The 15200-nt window shown below is 37.6% G+C and overlaps 1 protein-coding gene across 1 annotated transcript in view; it reads right to left on the bottom strand.

Moving 5' to 3' along the window:
• The window catches only part of GMDS (GDP-mannose 4,6-dehydratase), a 2292844-nt gene that overhangs the window by 1782020 nt on the left and 495624 nt on the right, over positions 1-15200 (bottom strand). Inside the window, exon 4 of the mRNA XM_044065162.1 lies at positions 10662-10771. Coding sequence (XP_043921097.1) covers positions 10662-10771 — 110 coding nt within the window. The remainder of the gene's footprint in view (positions 1-10661; positions 10772-15200) is intronic.

Genomic DNA, 15200 nt, shown 5'->3' on the forward strand with positions numbered 1-15200 from the left:
TATATAATGTGTCAGTCTTTTTCAGTCTGCTACGGGTTCATTCCAAGAACCAATTTCATTTTCATTGGTTTCCTGCAGGAAACCAAATCAACTTCCTATTATTTTATTTTCCCTACTTTCAGCATAGCCCACATTAAATTAACTGGAAGTGAGAGTGATAGAAAACTTTATACAGCACCAACAGGGGCCAATATAAACAGCAACACGTACAAAAGACAACTACCTCATTGATTCAAGGAGACCTGTATACAAAGGAAGCCAAAGTTGAAGCCTTCTTCAGAAGAACCACAAGAAGCTATTAAGTGAGTCTGACCAGTTTTAGGTATTCAGTAGAAATGTTTCTGAATAGAACTCCTTTGCAAGCAAAGAACTGGATTATTTTTATCCAGCGTGGAACTAAATAGCAGAACAGTGCAACTCTAAATAGATTTTTTCTTAATAGCGAAAGTACCAGTGCCAAAGTTCACTCAACGGTATTGCTTGAATAGAAACTATATTTCTTTTTAGCAATGTTGCGTAGATAGTTTTAAAAGCACCATTCTATGATAGTAACAAAGAGATAAATTACTGCTGATCTGGCTTTGATGACTCAAAACATTTTAATAGATACACCCATATCTCAGAATGTGAATTCAAAGCATTTTTGAATGATCAGACTGATATATATATATATATATATATATATATATATATAAAATGTAAAGTATTTTACAGCTGCAAAATCTAAAGGCAGCACATATCCAAAGTCAAAAGATGGATGGATTCATGCTGTGGTTGGCTCAGTTATGCTGAGCCAGAAAATGCACACACACACACAGAAAAATAGATTACCAGTGGCAAACTCAAAGACCCAACCAAACTCTTACCAGACTCAAAATCCATGAATATAATGTTCACATATTTTGAGTTCTGACACAAACAATTTAATATCATAACAATTAAACACAACAATTTAGACCCTATATATTTTCATCATGTAACTTGATATCAACTACAACATTTATTGCAACTCATACTAACAAATATCAGACAGAGGTATCACACAAATGTTTTCTTTACACTATACATTTCTTGAAAGCACTATACAAAAATAAATACAATGAATAAATTACACAGTACAAAATAAGATACTAAGCAGTGAATACACAAGTAGTATTTTCACAGGTAGTGAAACCCAAAAATTAAATTAGAGCCATTGTGTGCACAAAAATAAATGTATCCAATGTATTTTAAAGGACTGGAATATTAAACAGCTTCAGACACATCAAGATATGGGTATGAAAAATTATATTCCTGCTCATGACAGCCTGAATTCTAAAAAAAAGTAAGGCAAGCCTATATTCTGTATTCTGTTAGATTCTTTACTGAGAAACGAGATCGTCCTTTGTGAACAAGATGCCATGAGTTATGTATTTATTTGAAAGCAATGCACAAGAATGTAACTAAATACTTTGCTGAAGTACTTTCACAAAACTGAAGGGAAGCATCCAAGCCAGCAGACATTCCTGTAGATAAATTAAATACAGTATTTTTCTTATTTTGGTGGGGGGGAGTGGTCTCTAAGAACTCCTAGGCTTTACACATGTAGCCATGCAGAAGAGGCAAAGACAATCTATAAAGAGTATCATTTTTTCTTAAACACATTTTTAATGTAAAGTTTATGCTTTTTGTCAAAAAAAAAAAACAAAACTGAAATGTACACACAATGCCTGCTGCTGCTGCAATGCTCTCAGTGTTTGCAACAGGCACAGAATATGGACGGGTAGGGTCTATATTGGATGATCGAACTTTCAAAAGTTCAACTGTCATATGGTCGACACCATATGATAGAATTTTTGAAAGTTCGAACATTTTAACAGAGATCTTCATACAGCGCAGAATGTGAAGATTTCCCTTTTCTGCACTGTAGTGCGATTTCAGAGTTGGTATATTTAAAGAGCAGGGGGTGTGGGGGGCGCAGGTAGGTTATTTATGTAGTTTATTTTTTTTTTATTAGATTTTTTGAACTTTTAAAAGTTCAATCATATGATGTCGATCATATGACACTCGAACTTTTGAAAGTTCGATTAGTAATACCCGTCCAGGATCTATATTAGATATCTAGTCTAGCTAGAAAATTTTCTTCTTTTTCTAATGGATTTCGAGACAATTGTTAAAGGGATATTTCTAGCTTTACCAGTTAGTGCTAGCTCTCCAAGCAAATTACAAAAAGCATGGTTGTTCACACCTCCTCAGCTATAAAATAACATACAATGTACTTTACTGCCTATTGAAGTATAATGTACTCTATTTAAGAGATAACATCTGTTATATCACACCAACAAGTTCCATAGCTGCAGAGAGAAATAGATTGGCCAAAAGCTAAATGCTTCTGTTGTTAAGCACAGCCATATTATTCTAGGTGGTGAAGCACATTTAAATTATTTTATTCTAATTTTAAAAATTTATGTACAAAATGTAACAAAACTTGGTTCACAATCACCACTTTTCAGTGTTGAAATATACTGCTGCTGCACACTGGGTAACAACTACAGTGGCTACAATAGCCCTGACACAATAAACTATCAATGTCACCAAGTCTGGGGATATATACTTGTGCAGCAGACTGCTAAACTGACTCACACACATCAACACAAACAGACAGATGAGACATGGAGTTCATCACGTGCAATGTTGCTGTTTTTGGAATGTACGTTAGACGTTTGTTTCAATACACTATGACATGGCTGTTGGCAATTCATATTTGTACCCATAGTTAAGGATCTCTAGCTTGGTTAAATAGGCTATGCCATTTTGTGTGAACAGCACTTCCTACCATAGCTGCACTGCTCTGGTCTCAAATGCAGACATAAATGCAGAATGCCTGTCAAAGCCACTACACACACACACACACACACACACACACACACACACACACACACACACACACACACACACACACACACTGGCAGAAAACAGTATAATTTAAAGAATGACTAAAATCACTTTAAAGCACTAAAAAGCCATGATATGAAGAGTTCCTGAAATGCATGCAATTATTAGTGAAAATTGCACAACAAGTAATATGCTTGTAAACATTATATGCATACTACAAAAATGTAAATATCTTGATAATTTTTTTTAGGTAAAAAAAAAATGTATGCAGGTAGCACATTTAAACATCTGCGACTCTAAGCCATTACCAATAATCCTTCTGCACTGACCACAAGTTTGTAAATAAATAAATAAATAAATCCAGAGTCTTATTCACTCTTCCAGAAATACTTAAGATGCGGCTTACCAGCAAAAAAGGTTTAATTTACAATGGTTTGAAAGTGCGAATACTTTTACGAGCGAATGCTTTTCACTGCTGCAAAAAAAAGTGAATGTTCATCCAAGCAAATGCTCCTTCAAATGGCATTTTTGCAGGCAGCCTTTTGCATGGGACTGTGTTGCAGTGGGGTAAGGGAATTTGCCCTTATCCTGTTGCTGTGTAATTTCACAGTAAGTATATATAATTAGCAGGGGCGTTTGCTCCCTCCCCAAAAAAATTAATTTTAGTTTTTCAAATTTTCAATCATTGTAGATTTGTTCTAAAGTGATCACTCTCTGTACATTTGCTCTTGTGAACATTCAATATTTCATGAGACACTATGTACAATACATCATTTATGTCTAAGCATATTTTTCATAGCAGAATGACTTGTAGTCCTAAGTGAATATGTTTGAATATTCAACTACACAACCGCAGCAATGGCCTCAGAACACAAACCTGATGCATGGATAAACATGAGTGTTTAAACTGAGTATTCCATATGGCACTGAATAACTTCTAGACTAGAGCTTATTACTGTGATCACCTAAATGACAGTGTGGGTAGTGCAGTTATTTTGAAAATATGCATCTCCCTTTAGTGATGTTTGGTTCTCAGATTTATAAGTTCAGTTGTCAAGCTTAAGCTCTTCCGGCCTTGAAGAAGCTTGACAGTTGTTATACTATAATGATATTTTCAACTCTGCATCTAAGTAAACTGTGGTGGTGGTGCTGCGGTAGCGTTGCCGCCTCACAGTAAGACGTTGTCCTGTTCGATTCTCAGCTAGAGCGTCTTCTGTTTGGAGACATGTGTGAATGGGCGTACCTTCGTTGAAGGTTGTGCATCAGGGCTGGCAACTCGGCACATAAAAATCTACTGCCAATCATTAGCGGACCGGAGTTCTGCTGTGGCGACCCCTAACCAGGAAAAGCCGAAAGACCCAACAACATCTAAATATCTAGGTTCCCATATTATGTCTCCCCCAAGCCTCACAGAAAGATGCAGAACATTTGCTTTTGGTTCTACAACAAACTTTTAAAACTGCAAGAAATATAAGTCTAAATAAAACAACACTGCAAAAAGACAAGGGATAAATAAGAAGAAAATGGTTTAAGCATAAAAGCCAAAACAATCCAATTTCCTCACACAACAGTGTGTTGTCACATGTCAGAAAAAAGACTTGTTTAAGATTTCCTTATTATTTTGAATATGAAGGCCAGTTCCCACCTCCCCTCACAATTCGCAAACAATTAAACTTCTCTGATCCCCCAAGAAAAAGCCTTAAACTTTTAAATAAAAAAATAAAAAAAAAAATATATATATATATATATATATATATATATATATATATATATATATATATATATATATAAATAAGATAACATTGGTTAAGCAGACAAGGTTATTAGGGTGTTAACCATATAATGGCCTTGTATATCTAAGTTTATTTCCAAAGCCAGAAACTTTACCAGATCAAACAGAGATCTCTCAAGTCTAGCTCATGTCTTCCCTAATGGGAGAAATAAAGTATTAGCAAACTAAGTAAACCTGACTTTGGAGAGGAACAATGTTTAGAGAATGTAATATATTGTAACAGATGAGAATCATTATTACATAATAATATTCTTCGTAACACATCCAGTGATCACAGCTCTACTTATGAGCTTAGGTCCAAAAATAGAAATAAACCTCTTAACCTGTTTTTGATGAATTAATTTTAAACAAAAGTTTTTTGGTGCTGAAACTATTTTGATAGCCATGACCATATAGGTTCATACGTTCATAGGTAGGTACTAGGCTATCGGCCCTAGGGCCCATACAAGCCTAGCCAAAAAATGTACCCTGGCTTTCGCCACCCAAGAAAATGATTTTCCTGTGCCCCTGTCGTGCAGAGCCACAGAAGTGATCCCCGGGGTGAATTTCCCATTTCCCATCCAATCATCAAGATTTTTCTTGAAGAGTGCTAATGAGGAGCTCTGTTTGACATAGATAGGTAGTCTGTTCCAGAGTATGGGAAGTCTCTGGGACAGGAATCTATCCCTCCAGCATGTTCTGTTTATTGTGGTGACAAGGTTTAGGTCCCTAGAGCGTGTAGCTCGGAGGGATTGGGATTTCTTTAAGTGGAGCATGTCCAACAGCTCTGGGTTTGACATAGCTTTGTATGTTAGGCAGAGATCGCCCCTGAATAGGCGATATGCGATGGAGTAAAGCTGTAGTTTTTTGAGACAGTCTGCATAGGGCATCTGTTTGAGGCCAGTAATCCTCTTTGTGAGGTATTTCTGTGGTCTTTCCATTTGTTGTAGATGTCTTGTGAGGTACATACCAAAAGGGGTGTTGTACTCTATAATGGGTCTAATGAGTGATGAGTAGAGGGAACAATGACCTCTTTTTTTCTGGATGAGAATCCTTTTGTGATGAGATGAGCCACGTAGAAGGATTTCCTGACCACTGTGGTGATGTGATTATCAAAGGAGAGACTACTGTCCACCTGTGTCCCAAGGTCTCATCACATTTTAGGCATTAAGTAGACTACCAGCTATGTGATAGTTCATGGGTACAGAGTTTTTACCAAAGGGGATGACAATACACTCTTTGGCATTGAGCTTCAGGCCATGGCTTTGACACCACGTATCTGTCTCAGTGAGACCCTTTTGTAGTTTGTCCACATCGTTAGGAGTTTCGATGATGGCTCCTAGTTTGCAGTCATCTGTAAACTTTGTTAGCCAAAGACCTTCTGTGTTGGCCTGCACTTCAGAGAAGTAGATACCAAACAGGAGAGGACCCAGGACTGAACCCTGTGGTACTCCACTTGTCACTGGTCTGATGTCGGGTTTGGAATCCGCTACTTTCACAGTGTGGGTTATGTCCGTGAGCCAGTTGGCAACCCATCTTGTGACATAGGGATTTATACCTAGTTTAGTGAGCTTATCTATAATTTCAGAGTGGGGGATGGTGTCGAAAGCCTTGGCGAAATCTAGATAAGCTGTGTGAACCATTTTACCCTCATCTATGTCTTTGGTGACTGCTTCAAAGAAGTCAATCAGGTTTAGGAGACATGATCTGCCTTTTACAAATCCAAACTGGGTAGGGTCCAGAGTTTGGAGATTACCAATGTCTTTGTTTATGAGTTCCACAATGATACGTTCCATGGCCTTGCAGACCAGGCTCGTCAGGCTAATGGGGCAGTAGTTCCCGGGGTCCGTCGTGGCTCCCCCTTTTTTGGAGTGGGATAACCATTGCGGTGCACCACTCAGTGGGTACAAAGCCTGAGGTGAGGCTTTGACTGAACATGGTACTTAGGTAGGGTGCCAGTTCATTCTGTAGTTCGTGTAGAACGCAGCCTGGGATATTGTCAGGTCCCATGGATGCTGTGTTCTTGGCTTTGGAGAGTGTGTTTTTTACCTGTGCAGCCGTGATTATAGGAACTTTGCATTCTTCCAGTATAGAGATGGGCCCTCTAGGGGGTGAGAGGAGGGTAAAGTTAGCACTGAACCTATCTTGCTAGGATGTTGGCAATATCAGTTGGTTCTGTATATTTAGTGCCATTGTGCTGTAACTCAGGGCAGATCTGAGTGTTCCCATTTAGATTCTTGACATAGCTATAGAATGCTTTGTGGTTGTCTTTAGAGTCAGTGGCAAATTTGTTTTTGTAACTAGCTTTGGAGGATTTTATGAGGGATCTCAGCTTCTTACCGAGGTTGACCAGGGAGTTCCTCCAGTCATGGGATTTTACTCTTTTTTGCAACAGTTTCTTTCTTCTGTTGTAGAGTTTGTTTATGGCAGAGGACCACCAGATTGGCTTCCTTTTTTTTGGAGGATAACATCTTGGTTCTATTAATGATAGCATGATCCATGCACTCGTGTAAGTGCTTATAAAGTGCATTTGTGTAGGATTCGGCAGTCATACCTCTATTGTCCGTCTGCATGGGTGTCATAACGTTTGCTACTTCTGTCTTAAGAAGTGTGAAATTGGCTTTGGAGAAGTTTTTTACGATGGTTTCCCTAATTGGGGGTGGGGGTGGGATGTGGATGTCTAGGCTGATTAGCTTGTGGTCAGATCTGACCAACGAGGAATTGACCTCTGGTGTGGAACACCGGTTTCCCATGTTGGTAATGACCAGGTCTAGGATATTGCTGCCCCTGGTGGGGGTGTGAATAAGCTGATCCAAGGCGTTGGAATTTATGAATTCTAGAAAACGTTGAGCAAAAGAGCTGGTACAGGAGTAGTTTTCCCAGTTAATGGTGGGGTAGTTGAAATCGCCCATTATTAGGGTGTTGGGTTGTACCCTAATACTTTCCAATGTATCAAGAAATGAGGAGTGTGAATCCTGGGGCATGGTGGGGGGGTCTGTAGCAAGCTACAATTTGGATTGTGGTCTTGCCCAGAGTTAATTGCACTTGGATAATCTTGGATGCATTATGCTGTGCAACTAGCCTGGAGGTGTGGATATCCTTAATGAATATGGACACGCCTCCGCCTTTAGTGCTTCTTTCTGGGTTAGGTGGCCGAAAGGTGTGGTATGAACTGAAGCCTGGTAATGCAGGGGTGCTCTCTGGAGCTTTGAACCAGGTCTCTGTCACTGCACAGACGTCAATGTTCTCCATTTTAAGGAGTGCCTCGAGTGAGTGCATTTTGAGGTTTAGACTTCTAGCATTGAGTAGCATTACCTTCAGATTTTGCTTGCTTGTACCTGTTACGGTGGTGAATTTGTCATTTGAACCTTGCCTAAAAAAGGCACTATAGGGGTGGTAAGTATCCGGAATCCTAAGGGTGACAGGTGCAGGCCATCTCTGACAAAGCATCATGGACTGTCAATCATGTCGTCCCAGGCAGACAAATACTGGATCCCCTTAGAATGACACCAGAAGCTTAGCCAATTGTTGAAGTCAACCATTTTGTCCTTGTACTGTGGTATCATTCTGAGTGATGGCAGGATGCTACTCAGGGTTAGGGTCATACCTGCCTGGGATACAAGATCGGAGAGCTCCTCCATGTCTCTTTTCATGTAGTCCAGGGAGGTACGTCTCAGGTCATTCACACCAACATGGACAATGACAGTGTCATATTTGTACTTATTGTGGAGTGACCTGAGTGCATGCGTTATGTGTCGGATCCTGGCACCTGACAGGCAGCTGACAGTAACTTTCTCCTTGTTTAGTCTAGTGAGTGGAACATTAGTGTGCCTGACTACAGAGTCACCTATGACTAGAGTGTTGGGTATATTGTTATGCCTTATGGGCTGTGGTTGAGTGGCACACTGAGTTTGTGAGCTATGTGTTATTTGGGTTGTGTTGGGGGGTGGAGTTTGCTTGCGCTTATGCTTTGGATGTCCCTGATGCTTGGGCAGGTTTTTATTGAGAGCCTCCGCGAATGTAGGTGTGTGTTTTGTGTTTCTATGTGTGTGTGTTATAGAGACCTGTACTTATGGCTCCCAAAGTTTTGTCTGTCTTCTTATACTTTTATTCTGAGCTTATCAACCTTACAGAGAGATGTCTCCCTCTGAAGAGTAAACATGTTAAAGTTGGGAGTTTTGCTGAGTGATCAGATTTCCTTCCAAATCCCAAGTAGGTAAACTGGAATTCTTCCAAACTGCCCATAGGTGATTGCACTGCCACCAGCTTAACTGAACACATCATGTGACAGGTTGTCATACCACTGATGACTACTTCTCTTGCCTTGCATCAAGTGACAGCTTCCCCACAACCCTAAACTGGATTAAGTGATAATCAAAAAGCAAACAAATGAATGAGAATTTCACAGTGGTAAAGCAGTTGGCATGTCTACCTAATAAAATGGCTCCACTTTCCCGGGAGAAAAAAGCATAAAAAGCTGGTAAAAATTAAAGTCTTTAAAAGTTTTTTCCCCACACAAAAACACAGTAAAAAGAATTTTAAAACACCAGCCCCAAAAAGTAAAATAAACACAGTTTCTCCACAGACAAAATGGCTATTAATTACTTTTAAACTGACAGGAAAAAGTGAGCATTCTTTTAAGAGTACAATACGGTCTTGTGACAATCCATTAAAACACAAACTCCTAGCATAAAAATAACTTTCCTGAACAGGAAAGTATTAATAAAAAAACAAATGTTTAAAATGGAAATTTGCTCCCCTAAGGGAGGTTATATACCCAGCAAAGGCACAGCTCAAGCTGACGGTTGATCCTCAAAAGCCTCAGAGGAGCGTACTCTTCAGAGACAGAAAGCTGAGAAGGGCTGGGCACCTAAACCTGTCTTTTTATTCAGCTTAACTTCATCAACTGATGGTTCTGGTGTGTAGAAGGTGCCCTAAAGCTTTGGAAGCTGGTCATCTGCTATATCCTATCCAGGATATAACTCACATAGTTAAGGCTACTGCAGCAGTGATCTATATGATAAGCATCATATAACTGATGCAGTAGAAAGCATACATGAGGGAGGAAAATGCACAACCACAGAGCTAGTGGTGAAAACTGCTGGATTAAGAAATAAATCAGAAAGGAAAGATTAATTTACTGATTACCTTTACCATGTTTTTTGTTTACTCCATGAAACAATGTATATTTTATTATCTATTTGTTTACCAGAATGGCCCAAACGGGCATAGCCCCTTTTCAGTGGCGACAAGGGGAGAAAAGCTTCACAGCAACAATGAGAACATAGTTGACATAAATAATTTAAATGTAAACGGGAATACGCTGCATATTTTGTGTATACAGTGAATACATTTTGTATTAAAGTTGATACAAGTATCATGCCCTGAATACACAGAAAAGCATTGAAACTTTTAGTTACTATTAGAAACAATGAATAAATAGGATTTTAATAATCCTAAACTTTTTGGTGAGGCATGAGGAGGGAACATGGGAGGTGGTTAGTAGAGGGCAGGATGAGGAATTAGGAAGGAGGAGTACTGGAGAGAGGGGTCGCAAAATAGTGCATCATGGAGCAGAGGTTTGGGCAAGAAGGTGGAAGAGTTAGGACTTATAGTGGGAAGTGTTGAGCAGGGGTAAATAGCTGGGGTATTAACCTTGTTAAATGTTAACAACAGCAAAGCTTATCTACAATACTAAAAATCATTTCAACACACAGCTTTCACTTATTAAATATCAGACATAAGCTGCTAAAACAAAATATGTAAATTCACAAAAACAGCTAAGGTACATTTATCAACAGCTCCATTACAGTGAATCTAACATAAAAGATGTATTTGTGTACACCTGATTAGTTTAATAAATTACATGTTCACTGTAGGCATGTACCAGCATAATTTTTCAGTGACAGTCAAAAGCAAAATCAATCCAGGACAGTGGCATAGGACTTGGATTCTGCAACACACAAGTGATACCATCTGTCTGCTCTTTAGAAAATGAAGTAGACAGACTGCTTACTTTGACATGACTCTGTGCTCCAAGGTTATAGATTTCTGTAGGCTTCACTTCATTAATAATCTTCACTAAGCAGGTGCTGTCAGTAAGATCCCCGTAGTGCAGTCTCATATCTTTTGATAAAGAAAAAAAAATCTGTTTACTCACAAAGATACAGATAATCACACAGCACAACTATCACATTGAGGAACCCACGTCAAAAAGTTATACACTACTTTAATATAGGAATTATACAGTAATATCACACAACAAAATTCCTACTGAAAGGTTTAGTAGACATTTTTGAATCCTCTTATCATGCAAGCTATTCTAATAAACATTCAAATTGTCCCAGTAACAGACTATACATATACAATATACACAGATATAGACATACCTATATAAATCTCTATCTAAATCTATTGATTGATCACTCTGTTTACACACACACATATTACATTAATTCTGAGTGGTTATGCAAATTTAATTGAAGTTCACCAGCAATATAAGTGTTAAAGCTCAAATAGTGCAGTTTCATAACATTTACTCCAGTTAACCTAAATGACACAGAAATTAAGAAACTGCCATGTGCTCCAAGGTTCTATGAGCATCCGTTTTGTCTTGATGGGACCTGATTTCCACTAAAAATGCCAGTGTACAACCAAAAATACACCCAATACAAAAGTCATTGCATTCCATTTTTTATGGTCTGAATGTTCTTTTAAAAATATATGTAAGAAAGTCAATCTTTCACTGATGCAGATAATTAACAATATGACAGTTATGAACTCTTCTGTCATACAAGCATCTTTTCTTTTCTATTACTTTGGTTGTCAGATATGGTAAAATACAGACAGAAACTCAAGTACACAAAGAATTTAATAAAAATGAGCATTCATACGTTTTGTACTGGGAGTCATGAAGTCCATACAAAAAATCAGTTTGCACACTAGACAACAATATTGTACATTGTCAACCCAAATTATTTGTGATCATGTTATATTTTTAATCATATCCATATAACGTTATAACAGTAATGTAAACAGATGCCAAAAGCAAGAAAAACTCACAACAACTCAATTTTAACATAAAAATTGATACTACTATTGTATACATGCCAGAAAGAGGTAGTAATTAAGTAATCTCAAACAACTTCTGACCACGGGGTATTGGTCAGGCTTAAATGTCCCTACAGGGCAGTTAGCCTAGTATTCACCTATCAACTTAATATAGAATTAAAACAGAAGTACTACAACATTATACAATATGTCTACAACAAACTCATAACTTAATTTAGGATGGATGAGATAAATAAGCCAGGGTTTGCTTCCACAGTCAGAACAATCTGATCAATAGTCTTGAATTTGATTTGGCTAGCACAGCAGACTGGGGACTCATAAGGGAGCAGCACTGTAATCATATTTTGAGAACACTTCACTAACTGTAGGAAGCTTGTATTAAAGAAACATAAAAGACAGTTTATAACACATTCACTGAAATCCATGCCATATTCTCAAGCTTTACAAACAGAAATATATAATGTATAAAATAAATGGATAATACAGAAAAAAAACACAGCTAGAAAAGTCAGACTATAGTTTATTTTCTTCAACCTCTATAAACTGCAGCCTCTGTTGAAAAAGTTGTTTCTGAATAACTATCCACATACATTTGACCAGCTAATACAAGTCATTTTCCTACTTGCCACAGCTGACACAGTACCTGTTGCCCTTATATGCAGATATAAACTGCAATAAAATCATCCTGGGTTTACCAGTGTAACTTTCTAGTACCAACAATGGCAACCTAGATACTGCTGAAATTCCCAAAGACAATTCAGTAAAACTTGTCCACTTTGACATCTTGGTTTTCACCAACTCTCTTATATCTCAGACATTCCAACAAGTCTCATATTCTTCATTCCAGCTTTATTCACTATCATGATCAACTGCTGCTGTTGCACATATTCCACCTGACCATCAAGATTTTCCATCTTATTTTGCACTTTACACAATCTACAGTTGAATAGGTGTCATAATGAGCTAACTGTCATGCAGAAACCTCTATTGTCTACTTTAAGCAATTTCATTTTCTTTATATATCCATCCAGGCATCCAAATATATGCCATAAACCCAACTGAACATTTCAAGTTCTTGATTAGCTCCTTAACTTTCTGCAGAAATTACATTTTTAATTGACAACAGAATGCTGCTACAGTGGCTGGCCCTTCTTAAGTTTCATCTCTGCACACTTCCTCTTCTGCTGCCATTAAATTCAGCTAATGTTTATGCTTACTTTGTCTATTGTCACAACATTTTTACCTTCTCAAACAAAGCATCATTTGCACTGAATTTCCTCTTTAATCACTGAAAATATAGCTTTAACCTCACAGCAATGAGTGAACGGGGAGACCTATAACCTCATCAATGTGAGACTTCCAATAGGTAATGTTTTTGATTGCCTGACTGTAGTCTTCAATCTAGGAAACTGTCACCACTTCTCATTTAAAATAAAAGTTCAGGGTTCAAACACAAAAGTTTTTAAGTAGTTCATAACACACCTCTTAAGTGTACCTAATTACAAGGAACATTCCTCATTTTGGGTATTAAAAAGTCCATGTTCCTCAAAGTTCCACACTGAAAGGGTCTGTCATACATTCGGTGTTTGGAATTTTTTAAACTGATATAAATTGTAAGTAGTACTGAATCATATTAATTGATCAAAAGAACTTTTTATAAATATAAAGTAGCACATTTTAACCATCCTGTGACCCTCCTAGTTGAAGGTGTTAGTAAGCTGTTAGAAGGTATTCGACATTTTGCCCATTTGTTCCGCATTGTGAGAAGCAGTGTTCCTTCATTTAGGAGATGGAAGGTTGAGAACTGCCTCTCAGCTAGATCCCTCATTGTTAAAACCAGCTATTTAGTCTCCCAGTTCTACCCAACTTAGAGCTTCCCTCAAGGCTTCACATAGACTCCACTTCTGTTTTATTTTTTTTCTCCGCATTTTCACAAACATAGGACTTCCAAGATGGCTACATAGTGATCAACAGCTTGACTTCAGTTCTCCCAGTGTGAAAATAGAAACTGAGAGTTAAACATTAGTAATTCTGAAAGTTTTAGTAAAATTCAGTTACTACCTAGTAAGTACACTGCCTGGATGCCAGCAAAGAAGAAACTTGGCGTAAAAAAAAATTAGCAAGAAAAGGCAAAGAGAAAACAATGACTCGGAAGAATCATGCAGCTATCAGCAAAATGCAGTTCAAGCGTCAGCTTTGGTACAAGAGATGACTTCCAGTAATTTAGAGGAAAAAATAAATCAAATTTGCTCAGAGCTGATTAAAATAAATGAAACACTGAAGCAGTATATCAATTCAAGTAACAAAAGACTGGAAAAAATGAAAGAAGCCTTAAGCAGCTATTCAGATGAACTGATAAAAACTGCTAAAAATCAGAAGTCAAAATGAAGAAAAAGCTGGCTGAGTACTGAGACTGCTCAAGAAGAGATGTATCAAAAAAGGAAGAGTTAGAGGGCACAATATGCAAAGAAAACCTGAGATTTTCTGCTGTACTAGAGAAACTGGAAAGAACAGACTACATTAACTTGATGAAAGCACAAATAAACAACGGGACTGGTATTCCACTGCAGGATTTGTTAATAGAAAGAGCACAGTGTGTGTATGCTCCAAACCTGGACATGAAAAAACATCCCAAACCTGTACTGGTAAAAATGCAATCACAACAACAGAAAGAGTTGATTCTGACAAAACTATGGTAAAAGGGCAAATGTTTATTCACTGTACAGCAGGCAGAAGAGATGAAAATGTATCCAAACAATTAGGGAATGTTGAGAGGCAGGTGTGAGATTCAAACTGTTACATTCACTTGTCTTCAGAATATTTTTTCCTGGAGGATCAAAGTAATTTTTGATGCAGAACATGAAATGCAAACATTTGTCCAACAAAAAGTGAGCCATCAAACAGAAGGGGATTCTACTTATAATTTTGTCGGATAATAAAACTCAGAGAGAGAGAGACTTTGCCAGTGAAACCTTTTCCAATGTTGTAAAGGAAACTGATTGAGATACAGAAAAAAGTAGACTAAAAGAATTGGGAGTACCTTAGATTTGAACCAGAGTCTGAGGTTGGGAGATGGAGGTGAACAGGAAAAAGACCAGCAGCATTGAAATTAGTGAATAAATGTGAGACTATAAAACATCAATCACATTTGTGAAATATGGCTTTACAAGAAAAGGTGGGAGACAAAGACTGGACTTTTGTTGACTTTATTAAACACATGGGGGGACTGAAAGGCATATATCTCACTTCAAGTAATTTGTGTTTGAAAGGACACTAAAAGGGGAAAAGGCAAAAAAACTGTAGTAAACCTTTTTGTTTGTTTTAAACAAGATTTGTATAAAATTTCGCAACATATATATTTGCAAGTTACATATTAAAGCATTTTCAGAGATGTGATTATATGTGATAAAGATACTACAGTAAACAGATACTTTTTTAAGCTTTAGGAAATGTAGGCATTACAATGTAAAAAGAGTAGAAAGAC

The sequence above is a fragment of the Protopterus annectens genome, chromosome 3.part0 (assembly GCF_019279795.1).
Source record: "Protopterus annectens isolate FY-2018-M chromosome 3.part0, PAN1.0, whole genome shotgun sequence".
Classification (NCBI taxonomy): Eukaryota; Metazoa; Chordata; order Ceratodontiformes; family Protopteridae; genus Protopterus; species Protopterus annectens.